Source organism: Drosophila subpulchrella, chromosome X, assembly GCF_014743375.2.
Source record: "Drosophila subpulchrella strain 33 F10 #4 breed RU33 chromosome X, RU_Dsub_v1.1 Primary Assembly, whole genome shotgun sequence".
NCBI classification, from domain to species: Eukaryota; Metazoa; Arthropoda; class Insecta; order Diptera; family Drosophilidae; genus Drosophila; species Drosophila subpulchrella.
The window spans coordinates 18,499,531-18,519,126 of NC_050613.1; the positions used below are offsets into that span (position 1 = coordinate 18,499,531).

At 41.1% G+C, this 19,596-nt stretch overlaps 3 protein-coding genes across 14 annotated transcripts in view; 1 reads left to right on the forward strand and 2 right to left on the reverse strand.

Moving 5' to 3' along the window:
- The first annotated feature begins 197 nt into the window (after positions 1 to 197).
- Positions 198 to 10,468, forward strand: LOC119557639 (chloride intracellular channel exc-4). Its single transcript, XM_037870475.1, has 4 exons — positions 198 to 567; positions 8,533 to 9,042; positions 9,725 to 9,835; positions 9,907 to 10,468. Exons 1-4 carry the CDS (start codon positions 481 to 483, stop codon positions 9,982 to 9,984), a joined length of 786 nt encoding a protein of 261 aa, XP_037726403.1. The 5' UTR covers positions 198 to 480; the 3' UTR covers positions 9,985 to 10,468.
- A 1,494-nt stretch (positions 10,469 to 11,962) lies between these two features.
- On the reverse strand, positions 11,963 to 13,209 carry LOC119556625 (nucleoside diphosphate-linked moiety X motif 8). The gene is made up of 2 exons (XM_037868947.1): positions 12,837 to 13,209; positions 11,963 to 12,708 (listed from the first exon to the last, which is right to left on the reverse strand). Exons 1-2 carry the CDS (start codon positions 13,121 to 13,123, stop codon positions 12,144 to 12,146), a joined length of 852 nt encoding a protein of 283 aa, XP_037724875.1. The 5' UTR covers positions 13,124 to 13,209; the 3' UTR covers positions 11,963 to 12,143.
- A 690-nt stretch (positions 13,210 to 13,899) lies between these two features.
- LOC119558020 (diacylglycerol lipase-alpha) overlaps positions 13,900 to 19,596 on the reverse strand; it is a 31,581-nt gene continuing 25,884 nt past the window's right edge. For 5 of the 12 annotated variants that reach the window (XM_037871137.1, XM_037871139.1, XM_037871136.1 and 2 more), the window contains 3 exons: positions 18,731 to 18,863; positions 16,984 to 17,108; positions 13,900 to 16,162 (listed from right to left, as the gene is read on the reverse strand). In XM_037871137.1, the coding sequence (XP_037727065.1) occupies positions 14,248 to 16,162; positions 16,984 to 17,108; positions 18,731 to 18,863 (2,173 nt within the window). In that variant the 3' untranslated portion in view covers positions 13,900 to 14,247. Of the gene's footprint in view, positions 17,109 to 18,730; positions 18,864 to 19,596 lie in introns of all 12 variants that reach the window. The other 7 variants (XM_037871143.1, XM_037871141.1, XM_037871140.1 and 4 more) reach the window with 6 other exon arrangements.

Consider the following 19,596-nt stretch of genomic DNA (forward strand, 5'->3'; position numbering starts at 1 on the left):
AATTTCTTAAGATTAATAACAAATGTTAATGGAAATAATTTGTGGAACAACCAACAGCCAATTTAAAACAGCGCAGTATACCAAAACTTGGTATTAATTGCCGGGAAAAAGAGTGCGAGCTATTGGCAACCCTAACCAGCTGGCGTTAGGCCTTTTTTTGCACCGCAAGTTGGTATATGCAGCGGGCGCCCGCGACGGTCACTCAATTGTCCATACGCTTTGGCAGCGCGCAAATCGAAGAAAGAACGGCATATTTTTTTTAGCACTGCGAGGCGAGCTTCTACTTACCCTCTGTCTCCGTGTGTTTGTGAGTGTGCCCGAGTGCTTCTCTGTGTGTGTGTCTGTGTATTGGCAAAGAAAATTAGCACAACAAAAGCGAAAAGGAAACGAACACGCACGCACCTCGTCACGCGGATAAAACTCTTTGATCCGAACCGATTCGATTCGATCAGAAATCTAATAATTCGCCAATAGCTCGCAATGTCGGCCGAAGTGGAAGCGCAGCAGAGCCAGGAGACGAACGGGACCAGCAAATTCGATGTGCCCGAGATAGAACTGATCATAAAGGTGAGAGCGCAGAACACACACACAAAATATCGAATTTAGTGGGTATAGCGAAATTTGCATACCCATACCTGCACACTTTTCTGCTCTGCGCAAATTTCCATGCAGAGTGAAAATGCAGCTAAAGCAAATGCAAACAAAGCAACTGGGAAAACACGATTCCTCCCTCTCCTTTCCACTCTTGTTCTTCCCCTTTTGCAGTCTTCTGCTGCTTCCTCTTCTTCTTCTCGCTCTGGCACTTTGCAGTGTGTCACATTTGGTTAAAACGAACAGAATACGTTTAGCACCCCTCCTCGTCGCGCCCCTTTCGCCTTGCGGTTCCTAAGCATCGCCAAAACCGGTTTTCTCCTTTTCTCCCTATCGCACACACACACACACATACACATCTGCACGGAACGAAAATTTCGATATTGTTTTTGTTCTCCCAAATTCCTTTTATCACCACAAAAATCGTAAAAATACCCCTATAAGGAGTTGGAATTGAAAGTAACAAGCTTTTAGAGCATACTTTTGGACACTTAGGGGTTTTCCAACCTTTCAGGATAAAGGGATATATTTTCTATTATTTTTTCGATTTAGGATAGGATGTTTAGGATAGGTTTTTAAAATACTTTAATTGTTTTCTATTTTATTGTTATCTAAGGAATAATATTATAAATATTATATTATTACATATTCTTATTCGGTTCCCCGATTGAGTGTGCAAAGTCTGCAAATTCTGGAACGTAACATACATATTTCTTTGCTTCTTATCTTTTATAAACTTTAATCACATTTCATTGCGCCAATTGCTCAACAAATGCTCCTACTTCTTCTCAGTTCCCCGTAACCCCCACACTCCAGACGCCCCAAGTTTTTTGGTATTTGTGTGTGTGAATTAGAGGGTTTTTTTATCTTTTAGTGATTTCTAAATTTCTTGACGCATACGTCATGCCCCTCCAAAGAATCGAAGAAAACAAAAAGCTGGCACCTACACATGCGGCCAAGATAATAGCATTGATAACTCGGTTTCCTTAAATGGAACTTTTAACCACCAAGAAATCTTGTTTATTTATAAACTGTCTTACTTTAAAGAGGTTTCCTTGACTACAAAGCTTTTCTTATCAACTATTTGATTTGATGAGGAAACACATCTTGTTCAATAGTTGCAATCTTTCTTAGGAAACCTTTTTTTGCAAAACGATTCAATGGAACTTGAAGATAAAAAACCCTTAGTTTTTTATAGGCCGCAATTTGTGAGCTATTACTTTTGCCGCAACTGTAACTCGAGCATGACTCCTCTTAACTTCACTTTTTGTTGGTTCCCACTGTTTGCCGAAGTAATTGTAATTGTTTTCGGAACACTTTGGGGCCCTGCTGTTGTTGATTCTATTGGCAAACTCGACTCAACTTGGCCACTCATCCAGCCCACGCAAATGGAGGCCGCACCTCGAGTCGTCTGCCCATGACTAATTCCTCACCTTCCAGCACCTCCCTATAGCCGCCTAAACTGTACAATACCATATTATACCATTCCGTTCCCAAAAATAAAAGCCCATGCTATGAGCAATCAGTGATGGGAGCTGTGGTACTTTATTTAACTCAGGGAACCAGTTATGTTCTTGATATAAATATTTTTAGGAAAGCTATGGGTCTATCATATGATCAAAGTGCTCAGCTTCCAGCACATCCCTATTGCCTCCTAAATTGTACAATACCATATTATACCATTCCATTCACAGAAAACATAAAACCCGTGCTATGAGCAATCAGTGATAGGAACTGTTTTACTTCATTTAACTTGGGGAACCAGTTATGTTCTTAATATAAATATTTTTGATAAAGCTATTTGATGGATCATATGATCAAAGGCTTGACTTTAGACATTAAAAACCCAGATATCAACTGTGGTAGTTTTTTTAACTTAGGGAAAAAGTTATGTTTTTAATAGTCTTTTTTTTTTAGAAAAGCTAATGGATCTATCATATGATCACATACCTTACTTTAGGCATTAAAAACCCATATATCACACCATCCCAGTCCAAAAAAGAAAACCCATTCAAGTGCGATGATCCATGGCTGAGCCCCGCTCCCTTTTCCTGTTTCCGTGGGAGAAAGTGCTTGGAGCACCTGTTTTGCCTGGAATTTGGCCAGTTAAAAGCAAAAGCGAACTTTTCCAGAAGAGTGACAGAAGCATCTTTGACATAACTGCGCGGTAACAACGAACGCACTCCATACAAGGCGCACGTGAAAAGCCATTTCCATTTCCATTTCCCAGCGAAAAAGTGAAAGTTCAATTTGCTGTGCGCCCGAGGAAAGCTGTAGTTAGCTGTAGTTGGTGTTAGTTAGTTGGAGTACAAAAAGCAGTAGTAGGTAGTATAGTAAGGAGCTATGGATCCAGCTATGTTGCATGCCTCTCAGTTCCGCGCGTGCAGGCAACAAACAAATACAAATGTGTTTTCTTGTTTCGTTTGTTTGAGGTGAAAGGGGGGGCTGGGCAGGGGGCGGTGGATGGGGAAACAAAACAATCATTGAACGCTAAACAGGTTTTTCTCGTGCTCGCACTCGCGCTTTTCCGCCTCCTTGACTTGGCTTTGGCTCTAACTTCGTCTTTGGCTTGGAAAACAAGCCAGGCCAAAGCCAAAGCCAATGCCTTACCCTCGAGTCATCGCCCACGCGAGATTTCCAGAAATTGGCCATGCCATCGAATCGAATCAAAACAAAGCGGCGATCAAAACAAAAGGCGATCCAATGCACTTGGAAAAATAAAAAATGCTATTTATGATATCCCAATTGAGTTTTAGTACTCTTTTTCGATGGAAAATGTAGCATTTTATAACTAAAACTGGGAGTATTTTGGATATGCGTCAAGCCATTTTAGTCCCATTAATAAACATAATAATATTGTTATATCTTAATGATACATTTCTAAGCTTATTTGGTTAACCCTTATATTTACTTGTTCCTGGGCTGCACAATGGGGTCCCATAAAGCAACCTCCCCTCCAAGGATGAACTTCACGCCAAACTCAAGCTAATTTAATGCCTTTTGTTGGATCTGAACAACACCAGTAATTGTTGTGGTTTAAGTTCAGTTGAGTTGAGGAAAATGCGCTTCTTTGTTGCCACTTCAACTGCAGTAAAGAGTCGAGATGAAAAGCTGCACTTAAACACAAGCACAGTACTTGCTCTTATATTAAAAGACCCGCGGGAGATTTTACACTGAGAAAATACAAATCTGTTTTTAAAATATTTATTTTTAAACCTCAAAATGATTTTCTAAAATGTTATGAAACCTACTTTTATTTGAATTTTGTTATTATTTTAAATAGGTATTTATAAGGCTTAAATGACAGCTAACTTCTGATAAATTTTAATTATGTAGAGCTCAGTCCGCTGGCTATAATTATCTGAGTACCACTGTACGTGTCATCCTTGCTTTTTTATTGTGTGTGTTTTTTGTGCAAAAGTGACAGTTGAGTGCTTTGATTTGTTGTTTTATTCACGCCCCCACGTGCTCCATGTGGGTGTGTCTAAGTGAGTTGGTGTGTGACTGACATTTTAGCAAAGAAAAACACGCAGAGGTTTGCCATCCACCGCCCAGGCATTTCCCCCCCCTCCCCATTAACTCCAAAAAAGTGCATTGGTCTTTATTGACTGAACTGCTCTTTTTGTCAGTGTACCCGCGTTTCTTTACTACCTTCCGTAGCTCATTTGCTACATTACTTCTGTTAATTGCCTAACGCTTTTTGTGTTGTCCAACAATTAAGTCTGTAAAGTTCTGGAAATAAATTAGCAAACATTATAGCCATTACTAATACAGCAGTAATTCTACAAGCTAAATAAATAGAGAGTGGAGTTTATTTCAAGATAGATTTTTGTCTTCTAAAAGTATTTTAAATTTTTAAAGACATTGCGTTTTTCTAAGGTAAAGCAACCTATAATAAATACAGAAATTCATAAATATTATCTTTACATTCTATCCTATTATGATCATATTGCATTTTTGAAGACATGGAGTTATTTCAAGGTATAGCAACCTATAAATACAGAAATTCCAAAAATGTTATCTTAATAATCTATCCTATTATGATCATATTGCATTTTTGAAGACATGGCGTTATTTCAAGGTATAGCAACCTTTAGGCGTTGAAAAACCCATTAGCCCATTAAAATTTGTGGCCCCAAGATATGCCAGCTGACTTCAACTGCCATGCGACCACTTGCCCTGATTATATTTCTATTATTTTGGCTATTACTTCATCAGCCCCCATCATCATCACAATTTGCTGCGATAACTTCCGCCCGACTTCTGATAAGATATGGCACATATATATGTATATGTGGAACATCTGTGCTTTTGTATTGTGGCCCAAAAAGAATCGAGAATCGCTTTCGAAGTGCCAAAGAAAGCTCTCCTCAAGGTTGACATCTGCCCCCAACATCATCATCACGATTAAAATTAAATTATTACGCTGCAGCTGTCAGCGAACCGGTTCCAAAAATAAAACAACCCATCCAACAGCCAAAAAAAAAGGGGGACCAACCATATATTTCCACCAAATTCATTTTCGTTTACATTTACGATTTCTAGTTGCTGGCGCAAAGCTTTCAAAATTCATTATATTTGACTTTACTTAACTTTTCCGTCTTTATCTTATCGCGCCACGAATTTACAATTAAAGGGAAAACAAATCGAAGATGTTGAGTGGGCATACAAATGTGTATATGTACTTCGTACAGTCGAGGACAAAACAATAGGGCTTTTCAGGTCCAAGTAATTAATTGCGAAAGAATTAAGTCAATAGAAGCTATAGTAATCTATATTAATTAAGAAGCCGTATTTCATAAATGAAAGCTGATTAATTAAATAACGATTTGATTATATATCTTCGAAAGAACAAATAGAAACACTACAAATTATAAAATATAAAGATACATTATCTAAATGGTAGTCTATAGTTTCGACATCATTTTGTACGCGTTGCCAAAACCACAACTTATTTTTCTCCAACGAAAACATATCCAAAGACGAACGTTTATTTTGGCTGGGTATTTATTTTGCCGGCAGTTTTTATTAGCCAGATGTGCCGTATATAGTATGTATCTGAAGCATACGTGTGCGAGTGCTGTGAATGGCACTTGACATTTGCTAACTGCTTTTCGGATTGCCTTCTCTCGTCATTTCTATTTTGAAAAAGTCAATTGCAACCGCCGTCTCGAGTATTTGTATCTGTAGTTGGTGGCTTTATCTGTATCTGTAGTCTGTAGTTTTGCTATATACTTGGTAATATGTTGCTGTAAATGTATCTGTATCTGGACTCTCAACTCGAGATGATTGCCTGACTGACTTCGACTGACCTTTTGACGTTGCCACACATCGTAGTCTTGGGTCTTACAATTTCCATTTCCAATTTCTGCAACTCATATTGCATACTACATGGTCGCCAGTGATGGCAGATATGGGGGTAATATTGGCATACTTTTTGTGATTGGACTTTTAATGATGATGATGGTTCCAGTGGTGATTAATGACTCATTTTAACTATTATTTTGTTTAGGTATTATTTTTAGTTCATTAAAATTGGGTGTCAACTAATAATAATAATAATAATATTAAAAAGCCAAGTTATAGAATGGTATAACCCATTAAAAATGGGCTACAAAAATGTGGCAAAAAATGCGGGCCAAGAAAATACGAACGGAACGAATGTTGGACTGAAAGTAATCCGGGTCAGTTGGGAATTTATGGAATGGCTCTGGATGGATGGTGCGTAGACCAGGTAAACGAACGTGCACAGTTAATAATGTGTGAAAGAGTACAAATAAACCGTTTAAGCACCACAGCGAAAATACAAAAATTATACGGAAAACCGCTCCCACAACCATTGTAGTACTCATTTTTTTTTTTCCATAGTTGATTATGCTGCGACCATGTGGGCTGGAAAATGGGTTGGGTTCAGTTCGGTTCGGTTTGGTTTGCTTTGGTTATTAAGCCATTAACACACAGGGCAATGCTAATTAACTTCGCATTCGAAATAATATTTTAATTGCCTGCAATTGGTGCGTAAAATTTAATTTACAAACCGGAGTTAACGCACTTCAAATTAACAGGGGATTATTTTAAACGACTCGTTATCGCGTTTACGATGTTTTTTTTTTGGAAGTGTTTGAGCGTAGCTTTTCATGATTAATTAGTTTTTCATGTGTATAATTAATATATTGCCTGTATAATGTGAGCTTGTATCTGAGTTATTTCAAGGGAAATCTTTAAAATACATGTATCTATGTTCTTGGCTAGGTTTAACACGTTTCACATCGCATTTCAAATAAATTGTACTTTTTAAATGGCACCTCATTGCCATTCCGAAGTTTACGGAGCTTTCTGTGGTTTCGAAACGGAGTTTTGAATGCCAAACTTGGGGCAACCTTGTTCTTGATTCCCCGAACTCCCTGTCCCGCATTAATTTGTGTTTACTTTCGTATTCATAATTGTGTGCTGTTTTAGTGAGTGGCAACTGTATCAAAGTCAACAGTGCAGGAGGCTTATCTAACGAGTACAAATATGCACACTGCCATAAACGCACATTGATTGCCTGGCGTTGGGTTTATTTGAAGTTAAGCCGGCTGTCGACGCCAGCAGAAATAGAAACAGAAATGGAGAAAAATATGGGCAGCAAATATAAAAAAAGGCTGGCAACGGCAATCAACAATCAGCAAGTAAACTTCGCACACCACACGACTGATGACATCATCGTCATCGCATCGTATCGACGTCTTATGCGATGTGTTTAGCTGCAGCACTGCCTCCGATCTACAGTGAATATTTGCTAAAGAAGTCTGCGAATCCAGAGAACCCATAAACTAATATAATAGTAATATAGCAGGGCTATCTCTACCTTAAATCGAAATATGCATTTTTTAGTAACTTATTCTAATGTTTAACTAGCAACTATTAGGTTCATCTTTAAAATATTTTTGGTTACGTATAGGCTTTCTTGGGGCGAAACCAGTTATTAACATAGTATTAACACTTAAGTGAGAGCATTTGACAAAAATATCAATATTGTAGCTTTATTTGCTGGACTCTGCGTTGATTCTCATAATTTTAAAGATAGTTTTATAGCACTAATAACATATGGCACAGCAAAAACATGAAAAAATTGCATTTCATATTAAAAGATTAAATATTTCCGGCTCTGTTTTTCCACAACCACAACAGGAAGCTTTAAATAAAATGTTGTACAAGTCACGTAAATATTCTGAATGTTAAAATTATTTATAACATTTTAATCTGTAAATTCTTTCCCTATCTTTGAATGATAATTGTTTTTGTATTAACTTGATGATAAAAGGCCTATATAATATCCATATTTTTAGCCTTCACTGTACCCGTTGTGCTGTCATTGCCTTGCGCTTGCCAAGTCTCACCAATTGTCTTGCCATCTGTGTATCTACAAAAGTATCTTTTGCCGTGCTGGCCTTGGCAGTGCAGCGATGCAGAATTTTCTCTCTGTCGTCTGGCTTGGCTAGAGTCCATCCACCCAACGTTAGGCATCTTGTCTTTGGGTCCGCTTCCGGTCCCTAAAACGCCAGCAAAACAAACAAACCTCGATGGCTCATCACGCGACGATGAACGCAGAATGTTTATGGCGACGACAATGATGATGATGTCACATGATGGAAATTATGTTGTTTCATTTCGTTAAATTTTTGTTTGATTTATTTATCAGTAATTGGCGGCACGCGATGGGGCAAATTATGTCCATTAAGTGGTCAGAAGGCAATGTCCAATAGCTGGAAAAATGCCCAGTCCCCGGAATGTGACCCACATTAACACTTGATCGTATCGCGCTGGCTGAATATTTCACTTAATGCCATATATGTGTTGGGCTGGGGCCAAGTAAATATTGCCTGTTTCTCTATGGCTGTTAACTTTTCCAATTCCAATTATCTCTAATAATATTGTATTTTCCGTTTCGATTTGCAGGCCTCGACCATCGATGGCCGGCGGAAGGGCGCCTGTCTGTTCTGTCAGGAGTACTTCATGGACCTGTACCTGCTGGCCGAGCTGAAGACGATCAGCCTGAAGGTGACGACGGTGGACATGCAGAAGCCGCCGCCCGATTTCCGCACCAATTTCGAGGCCACACACCCGCCCATCCTCATTGACAACGGGCTGGCCATTCTCGAGAACGAGAAGATCGAGCGCCACATCATGAAGAACATCCCGGGTGGCTACAATCTCTTCGTCCAGGACAAGGAGGTGGCCACGCTGATCGAGAACCTGTACGTCAAGTTGAAGCTGATGCTGGTGAAGAAGGACGAGGCCAAGAACAATGCCCTGCTCTCGCATCTGCGCAAGATCAACGATCACCTGTCCACGCGCAACACGCGTTTCCTTACCGGCGACACCATGTGCTGCTTCGACTGTGAGCTGATGCCACGCCTCCAGCACATCCGTGTGGCGGGCAAGTACTTCGTGGACTTTGAGATCCCGGTAAGAATATATGCCACACATACAGCAAGTGGCAAAATAACCTTAGGTTAAGAAAAATGTTAAGATATGCAAACATTGTGGCTTAAGAGTATATACCTTGAGGATCTCACAAAAATATTCATGTTTTCTTGTACATATCATGTTAACCTAACCTTAGGTTAACAAAAATGTTTAGATATGCATATATCTTGATTTAAGTAACCTTCGGTTAACAAAAATGTTTTGGTATGTCAATATTGTGGTAGACATCATGAGGAACTCACAAAAATATTCATATATTTTATTTTTTTATATTTTATACATTATAATCATTTATTATAACCTAACCATGCAAAAAGCGAAGCATGAATATGAACTTTGCGGCTAGGCTTTAAGGAATTTTGTTGATACCATGCGTAACATGCTCAAAATAAAACCGCAGGTTACGTTTCATATTTCTTTTTAAAAACGTCAAACCGATTAGTCAAGGAATAGCAACTGTGTACTGTGAATTATTGCCCCTTTTAGTTATTAGAAAACTCCTATTTTAGTCAGCTATATTTTTGAATTTCATTGCAAGTCATAAACAGGTTCTAAATCATTTTTTATTGGCGTTCGAAGTGCACTCATAGCCATAAGAATCGATTAAATAAGTTCACCAGGCATGTATGACTCACAGTTCTCACTATCTGACTCCTTGTAGACGCACTTGACGGCGCTGTGGCGCTACATGTACCACATGTACCAGCTGGACGCCTTCACACAGTCGTGCCCGGCCGACCAGGACATCATCAATCACTACAAGCTGCAACAGGTGCGGAAATTGGCATTTCAATTCCACCCATCCACCTTTATCTAATTCATTTCATTTTTTGCTATTTGCAGAGTCTCAAAATGAAGAAGCACGAGGAGCTGGAGACGCCCACGTTTACCACATCCATTCCAATTGATATTTCGGAGTAGGTTTCCTATGGAGCAGAGCCATGCAGCCACACATCAACTTATAGAGTATACAGCAACCACAATATTTTGGACAATTTTACAACAACAACAGCAGCAGCAACTCTGAGGACTATACATAGATGTATACTTAACGGATAAAACTACCCTTGCATATATTATATATATATATATATACATACTATATATAACGATTACATAACAAGCATAACAACAAGTGTTCTTTAAGCAGCCGCGTTGCCTTTCTTCAGCTATGCTAAATTTAAAACCTATTTAAACACGAACCACAACCAATCGAGCAGGCTTTGACTTACTTTCCCCGCCTGCATGAATTTCTGTTTATTATTGAAACATTTGTATTTGACATACAGATGTCCAGGCAACGCATGAATATAAACATAGCTCGCTGTCAATTAAAATTTATCGATTGCCTAAATGTCCGCTTCTTGGTCTTTTTTCATTTTACCTTATATTTTGTATTCTGCAAGGAGCTTTTATTTTTTTGTATTTAAAGACAAAAATGTATTTTTTTTGCAAGATTATTTTGGTTTTTTTTTGCTCCCTGGCGCCATTTTGTTTGCTTTTAATTTTTATTTTAATATTTTTATCATAACAAGAAAAACACAAAAAAAGAAAATTAGAAGAGGAAATGAAGAGTATTTTTTGTATTTAAGTGAAAAATTAAAAATAAAAAAACAAAAAGACAAAGTATGCTATTTTAATATGTTTGGATGGTTGCTAATAATCCCCATCACTTTGGGGAAAATATTTTTCTTGACCAATTTTCAATTCCTTTTTTGCGACAAATGGCAAAAATCATTTTTGCCATTTTTCGCAAAACAAGATGATGATGAAAGGGGTTACATCATCTTTTTTTGCGAAAAATGGCAAAAATGAAACATTTTTAGGATGCCAATAGATTGGAAATTAAGCAACGAGCTCAACGAGATATGACATTCCTCATTCTGACTTATATTTTTGTTATGGTAGCCAAAATACGGATTTTTTATGGCGAAAAAATGGCTTCAGATTTTTGTCAAAATTCCGACATTTTTTTTCGGTTTTTCCATCGTAGTTTAGCCAAATCAAGTCGCACAGCAAAAAGACCGACTGTTTCGAGCAGCTTGCTAAATATGCTAACGATCCCCATCACTCTAAGGAAACTTTTTTTTTTGGCCAATTTTCGCATTTTTTGTAAGGGGTTACATCATCTTTTTTTGCGAAAAACGGCAAAAATTAAAAAATTTTAGGTAAGAATGCCAATAGATTGGAAATTAAGCAACGAGCTCAACGAGATATGACATTCCTCATTCTGACTTATATTTTTGTTATGGTAGCCAAAATACGGATTTTTTATGGCGAAAAAATGGCTTCAGATTTTCGTCAAAAATACGAGATTCAGATTTTTGTCAAAAATGGGACATTTTTTTCGGTTTTTCCATCGTAGTTTAGCCAAATCAAGTCGCACAGCAAAAATACCGACTGTTTCGAGCAGCTTGCTAAATATGCTAAGGATCCCCATCACTCTAAGGAAAATTTATTTTTTGGCCAATTTTCGCATTTTTTGTAAGGGGTTACATCATCTTTTTTTGCGAAAAACGGCAAAAATTAAAAAATTGTAGGTAAGAATGCCAATAGATTGGAAATTAAGCAACGAGCTCAACGAGATATGACATTCCTCATTCTGACTTATATTTTTGTTATGGCAGCCGAAATACGAATTTTTTATGGCGAAAAATGGCTTCAGATTTTCGTCAAAAATACGAGATTCAGATTTTTGTCAAAAATGCGACATTTTTTTTCGGTTTTTCCATCGTAGTTTAGCAAAATCAAGTCGCACAGCAAAAAGACCGACTGTTTCGAGCAGCTTGCTAACAGTTATAGTTAGGCCAAAAATAACCTTAGACTGGTCAGAACTATTCTTTGATTGGCACATGACCAAATCAAAATAAATTATGATTCTTATTGAGACTCTGGTGCTAGTTTGGAGCTCTTCTTGCAACAAAATGGTCAACAGTTTTATTACACAGATTAGATGTAATTCACAATAAATATCTAAACTAATACGAAGAACACCATCGAATTTAGCCTATTGTTCGGTTCGACCGATCACATTGGGCGTGGCCTGAGCGGGTATATGTCGGGGGATCGAGGGTGTCTCCTCAGGTGCGCATCGAGGGATCCGTGGCGGCATGCTCGCGGTGATGCGGCAGCTTGGGCGGTAGCTTAAAGGGCCGAATGAACTTGATGTTCGTCCTGAGGCAATCGGGCAGCTGACTGGGCGGCAGCAGGCAGTGCAGAAAGAGATGCGTGAGGTAGCCAGTGATGCCCCAGATGCGATGGCGGTCCACCACGAACACGGGTCCGCTGTAGCCGCTGCGGAACTGCGTGTGTCTGGTGGCCTGGGGCACGATAAGGGCGTTGAGCGGCACATTGAACGCTTCCTCCACCTCCGCCCAGTTGAGGCGCAGCTCGGAGATGCTAAAGTCGGGCACCACACCCACCACCGGCACAATGGACGAGGTGCGCGGCAGTATCAGCTGGTTAGCCTCGCCCCACACTTGGATGCGGTGAGGCGGCAGCCCGATCTCCTCCTCCGTCTCGCGCAGCGCACAGTCCACATAGCTCGCGTCCTGGTCGTCCAGCCTGCCGCCCGGAAAGGATATCTGCAAGCTGTGGCTGCGCAGGTGCCTCGACCGTCGCGTATAGAGCAGGGATATCTCGTTCCTATAAGTAAGAAGGGTGAATTAGATGAAGTCTTCTTCTGGTTAGACTTGGTGGAGCCTGGGTTAGGGTAGTGGCAAGGATTTTATCCAGTAGAGAAGGAACAATAGAAGGAAATGGGAGCTACTCACGTGCCCCGCTCCTGGCAGAGGGCGATGAGGACGGCAGACGTCTGCTTCTCCCGGCGACTGGGCGTCAGAGCCTTGGGACGCGGGAATGAGGGCAGGCTGCGCATCTTCTCCATGCACCTGCTCTGCGATTCCGCTCCAAGGAGCTCGGCGGGAGTTATCAACTGGTGGCCATGGCCATCCGGCGGCTCCGACGACGTGGCGGCGGAGGAGGACGAGGAGCTCAGGTGGCGGTTCAGGTGCAATAGAAGCTGCGGCGCTGTGCGAGTTGCCTGGGCTATCATCGACATCGTAGCGTTTTTGGGGTATCCAAAACAAAGTCGGTTGAACGATATGATGTAAACAAATGTAAACGGATCGAACTTTGGAATTTCATTTAACAGAATCCCAAACAGAGTTGCCAACAGCCGATAGTGTGCTGTTGTGCGCGAAAGATGCGCTGTTAGGCGGTTAACAGTGCTGTTAGCTCAGCTGTTTTTAAATTACCAGCTGACCGTTAAACCGTTATACTTTAAACCTTTATCGATATTGATAATGATACTGATTTCATCTATTCCGAAAAATCAGTTTATAACCTACAAGAAAATATATGACTTTTAGTTTTAACTGTACAAAAACTTAATATTTAAAAGTTCAAGAAAATCCTTGATTTAGTCATTTTTATCCCTAATTTTATAACTTGTATATAAATCTAAAAAAAAACAGAATCAGTTTGAATTGTTAAAAATAAATCAATAAATTAAGAATGTTTTGTACTCGTTATGAAGTAAATTTAATTTAAATTCATTATACTTAAGAAATTTGATGTGGTATCAACCATTACTTAGAATACTTAGGGGTTTAAGAATGGTTTATTCTTAATTCAAGAATTGAGTCTTGCAATACAATCTACAAGACAATTGTATTCGGTGCCTCCTCTGATTTATAATCCAACAATAATCTTCCGACACCTATTTCCTGTAAAATCCAAGTCTTAAAAGGAAAATTCTATCATTATGTTATGTATAAGTATGATTTTTAAATAGAAAACCTCCAGGAACTTTTTTAAAAAAATACGCATATCATATATCATTTTTTAAAACGTTTTATTAAAATTTGTCGTCGCTTAGGGTTTGGCTGCACAAAAAAAAATATATATATATATTGCATTTATTTAATAGTAAACGCCCGTGTTAACGCTAAATGTTGTTCCTTAGGTAATCGGTATGCAAAATGTTAGTTTCTTTTCTTTTTTTTTATAATCAACTGACTTTGTGGATCGCTTGTGTGAAAGCAATGGCAAACGGCATAATTGTACCGATTTTGGGTCGGGATTACAAGTGTCACGAGTTAAGAGTTTCGAGATTTGAGTTTCGAGTTTCAAGCATCATCGATCGCTCGGTCCGGGTAAGGTACTGCTTACAACTTAGAACTATTAAACGTTACTTTCGTTATTGGCGGCGGCCTGCTTGGCTGCCGATCCTCCAGCGGCCACACGGGATCGGGTAAATTTGCTAATGGACGTGGGCGATGCGGTGGCAACTGCAGCATTGGCTGCGCCGGCAGCTGCATCCAAGCGGAGACTGTTCCCGGCCGGATAGACACAGGCCTTGCCCCGCCTGCGATTCGCCGGAGAGCCGGAGCTCCTATCACCCATTTGTACTAGGCTGGGCACCATGTCCTCGGCCCTGGTGAAGACGAACTCCTCGGAGGAGAGGCGCTTCCTCACCCGGCCACCCACCACATCCGGTCGCTTGCCATTGCTCAGCGGAGATGGTGAGGCGGGTGCGACCAGGGCAGGGGTCTCCATCACACTGCCAGCGCCGAGAACGGGAAAATGGGACTCCAGGACGCCGGGACGCATGATAATCTCCTCCAGGTGGGGGCCACCATTCTGCCTGGCCGGCGTGGCAAACTGTTCCAGCGACGAGCTGGCACTGTAGAAACTAGTGTCGGTGGAGCCCAATCCCATGGCGCCCTGACCTCCTTGCCCCTCGGACATCTCATTGGCGCACCTGGCGTGCTCGGAGCGAGTGCAGCAGCCACGCTGGACATCCCGATCGCAGGGGCAGTAGGGACACAGCCGCAGGCAGTCCGCATCCGAAAGGATATCGCTGTCGCTGAAGGTCAACTTCTTGGCCGGCTGCGTTTGCCTCGACGCCAGCTGATCCCGATCTCGATCCCCCATCCCGTCCAGCGGATCGGCGGACTTGGAACTCTGGACCGCATTGGAGCCATGCGGCAGCTGCAAACGCTGAAGACTGTGCGCCGAGGCCGACTCAAAGCTATCGTCGCTGGAGTCCAGGCTATGGGCAGCTGGAGATTGATCTGGAAAGATGCGCGGAAAGGTGATGAACACACGTCCCATCCGTTTGTACTGATCTAGGTTCCTGGTGTCCTCCGCACAGCCGGCCAGATTCTCGCTAAACTTGGGCGCCCGCCTCATCACCTTGGGCGTGTGCAGCTGCGACTCGAAGATGTCCTCCAGCGGCACTTTGGGTGCACCCATGCCCACGCCCATGTGCTGCAGATAGCGCTCAATGCTGTTGGCCAGACTGATGGGCACACTGGTGCGCGAGGAGACGCTGGAGATCTCGGAGAGCGTCTCGGGACTGGCCAGCGGGGCCAGACCATACCAGTCGTCGTGCAGAAGATCCACACCAGGCACTGCGCCCGCATCCGAAGCGCGGCGAAGGGCCTGGACTTGTGCCAGCGGCAGGGAACGTGGCTTCTTCTCGGAATGCTGGCGCCCGAGCAGGGACCTCTCCGGCAGCAAAGGCGGTGGAGTCAGGGCCATATCGAAGGCCACCGCCTTGAGGCGCGGCATGGCCATCTCTGCCATGGGTTCGGGGTCCACATCCGTCTCGGGATTATTACCAATTACGGTGGCCGTCGTCTCGGCGCTGATCAGCGAGGGACTCTGGCGCAGGGCCACCGTGGCCAGGCTGTCGTCCAGAGCACTTGATATGTCGTACGGCGTGGTGGCCGAGCTTAGGAGCGACGAGGCCGCCGAGGCCAGGCGCTGCTGTGGAGCTGGTTGGTGCGGGGCGGAGCCGTTGGTGAAGGACGTCTCCAGGCACAGCTTGTGCTGCGTAGTCGGCGTCAGGACGAGGCAGTTGCTCAGGTTCGTGTAGGAACTTTGCGAGGGCCGCTTGCAGTGTTGCGACTGCGACATCGAGGATCGCATCTGGTTGGGATCCGTTTCGGGGTCGAATCTCATCGTGCCATTCGTCGTCGTCTCCCTTTGACCGCTGCAATGGGGCGGCTCCAGTTCCGCATCGTGATCGTGGGCTTCGTTCGATCCGGTGGAGAATGCATTGGAGGTCTGGCGCTGGGGCTTGCGTGGCCCACTCGTTGTTACAACCTAAAGTAGCGAGTAGCGAAAGAGGAAGGGATCAGTGTTTGCATGTACTGGATCATTTATCTTAGCTCTAAGTTGTAGTCCTACTGAAATGCTTAACCTATTGATTGATTGATTGATCTGCTTTCAAATATAATTCTCTTTACCAGCTAGTTTTGATTTATAGCTATTTTATCAACTAGGCTAAAACACCAAACCATTATTTTTATTCCCTCTATTATTCATTATCTATAATAAAAACAAAACAATCAATCAATCAATTCTGATTTTCACAACTCGTGATTACATATATAAATGCAGAAAGTGACGAGTAGATGTTGCGAGCGAGAGAGACAGAGCGAGCGAGAGTGGGATGCAAGTATGTAGTTTCACAGATGAGCGAGAGTGGAAAGAGACAGATGATGCAGATGCATTTAGCGAGTGGAGTGACTAAGTACAGTTGCGTCAAAGTAAAGCGAGTGGGGTGTTTTGGATACTGTTGCTCATGTTTCGATAGTTAGGTGGGTGGGTAGGAAGGCTTACGGGTGCGAGACACAATATCGAGATCGGTTTTCGTTGTACATACACAGCGAGTACGATTACAATAAGAGAGTTTAGTTTACAAAATTGATAGGTTATTGGTATATTGTTTGAGGTTAGGTTGAGAGCGGGAGAGAGAAATATACATAGAGAGAGAGATAGAGAGAGAGACTTGTAATTCGGTTGACATATTTAATTTAATTTGGTTTTAACGAGAGCAAAATGGAAAGTTGCTTTAGTCTTTTGTTTTAATGATAACATTTTTATATAGAAGTTGACGGGCGGCTGTACCTGGTATCTGTATTTTGTGTTGTCGTAGTTGTTGTTGTAACTGTTGTAGTTGTAGTTATTGTCGTGTTATCATTACGTCTACGAGTGGTACATGCCTTTACGGTTCGATCTCTACAAGACACGACCTGTGCACATCATCGGATGATCGGGTCACATACAAATCGGTTAAAATCGGTATTCGTTTATCGGTTAACGATAATCGTTAATTTTCATAAAAGAAGCAAAACAAAAGCATAATTAATTACATCATTAATTACACAAGTTCGTCGCATATATTAGCTATGAATCGGATTATCTAGGGGCGGGTCGGGTTGAGAATCGACTCAAGGGATTTATCCTACGGCCTGATCCACTGCTCTCTCATTGCAACTAGCACACAACCCTCCCAGCTCAGCAAAGGCGAATACATTTGGTGGTCTACCATACCATTTTTTTTTTGCCATTCCAGAAGCTTCACAACAACTTAACAACCATTCCCATGCAGCAGATATTTTTGAAGGAGTTGCGTATGTGTTTTATGGTTGGGTGGGTTACTTGTGTATGTATGGTCAAAGCATAAATAAAATCGGAACTAAATAAACTTACCAAATTAAATCCACATAAAGAACTCAAATGAAATCATCATCAAACGTGGACTATACATATTTGCTATTCGAAACCGGTACGTTACAATTTCCATCTAGCGAAGCAATTTCTTGAACATCTTTAATCCATTGATATCGGGATTAACTGGACATTCTGGTGTTGTAGATAGGGCAACTTACAGGGTGTGCAAATACTTTATTTGCCCCCATTACGGATTTTAAATTGTAATTAAAAATAAATAAAAATCAACATATTTAAGTACGTACAAGAGTGTGTATATTCGTTATAAAAAACAAAAGGTTTAAGTTTTTAAAGTGATAATATATAAGAGCGTTGTAGAAACACGGAGATTTAGAAAACGAAATGCAAATTACATCTGTTCAACTTATACAATTAAATGGACAGGGGTTACTTAGGCAATACAAACAAAATACAACTATATTATAAATACAAATTTAACTTAGGCGTAATTGTAAACATTCAAAGTCCATTGTCAATGCCCTACACAGCGATAAATACAACAGAGCTACTGGATTTTCGGGTATGCGTGTGTAGTGCTGGCTAAGTATCGGTTCCTTTACTCTGGACATATCAAAGCAAAAATTCCTTAGATATCGACAACAAAAAAAAAAAAGGGGGCAATAAATAAATACAAACAAATCAATGTCGAACAATTTAGCGTTATTGAAATTATAAGCGATAGTTGGCCTTAGACTAGATAACGTTAAACGTAATTGAGTTTACATATAGATAAATAGGCATAGGTGTAAATATGCTTGTCATGACTGTGGGGGTGGTGTTTGTGTTCGAGTGGCTCTTGTGATTGAGTTTTTTTTTTTTTGTGGTGGTTTGTGGTTCGCCATACGCGACCCATAACCTTAAGGCTAGACTAGGGGCAAGGTACAGTACGGTACAGTACAGAAGACGAACCAACTAACTAGATCGGTGCTGCGTACTCTATATATATGTATATATGCTAAGGACTATAGTTAGACTATATACGGTTCTAGGACAACGACGAAGAAGACGACGGAGGGGGGTGTGGGTTTCAGTAACGTTCATTCATTCCATTCAACTCGACTCCATTGACTGGTTCTGATCAACTGGCTGTGGAATAGCTGTGCACCGAGGAGCCGCGCTCGTCGTCGAACTCGCCAATTACCTTCTTCAGGGCGGCGAGGATCTTGTCGGGCATGTGATCCTGCAGCATCACCGGCGAGATGAGCACCTCATCGAAGTCCGTGGAGTCCGCCCAGATGGCCTGGTATACGGGTTCCCGATTCTTCAGCACATTCCTGCAAAATATACACAGAAGCTTCAATGATATAGTCTTCATTTGGCGGTATTATATAATTAACTATGTAGCAATTTTCTAGAGTAATCAAGAAATTCCTTCCAACTAAAGTCCAAATTGGGCGCCAATTTTGGTGTCACAGAAATCTCTTTCGAATTTTAATTTATTTAAATACACCAACACTACTACTTGTCTACAAAATTGATACTATTAGAAATGTATCTCTATTTGATTTGTTAGAAAAATATTGAAATAAACACATTTATCAGTACTACATACATATGTTCTATAAGTATAACAAGTTGGAACCAAAATATGAATTCGATTTATAAGAGATTAATCAGAAAAGTTGATACCATTATGTTATTAAAAGTCTACGTTAATTTTAAGGCATAAATACAAGTTTAATTCAATGAGACGACCGAAAAAAGGATTTCCATGACCCTGCACACAAGAAGTAATTTTTACTCAAATCTTCGGGTCTAAGATCATGCTGGGTCTGCTAAGGCGAACACAACTCATAAGGATAATTCCCCAGCTCATATACGAGAGCGAGAGAGGACGACATCGAGAGAAAGAGATAGGTTCTAAAGATCTCTTTGCAGAAGCTGAGATATCATCTGAGTTTTGAAATTATTATAGTTCAAAATGATTGTTTCTGAGATATCTTAGATGACAACTCAGTTAATGCTAAGAGACCTTTAGAGAGGGATGGGACGATGCATGCATCGGTG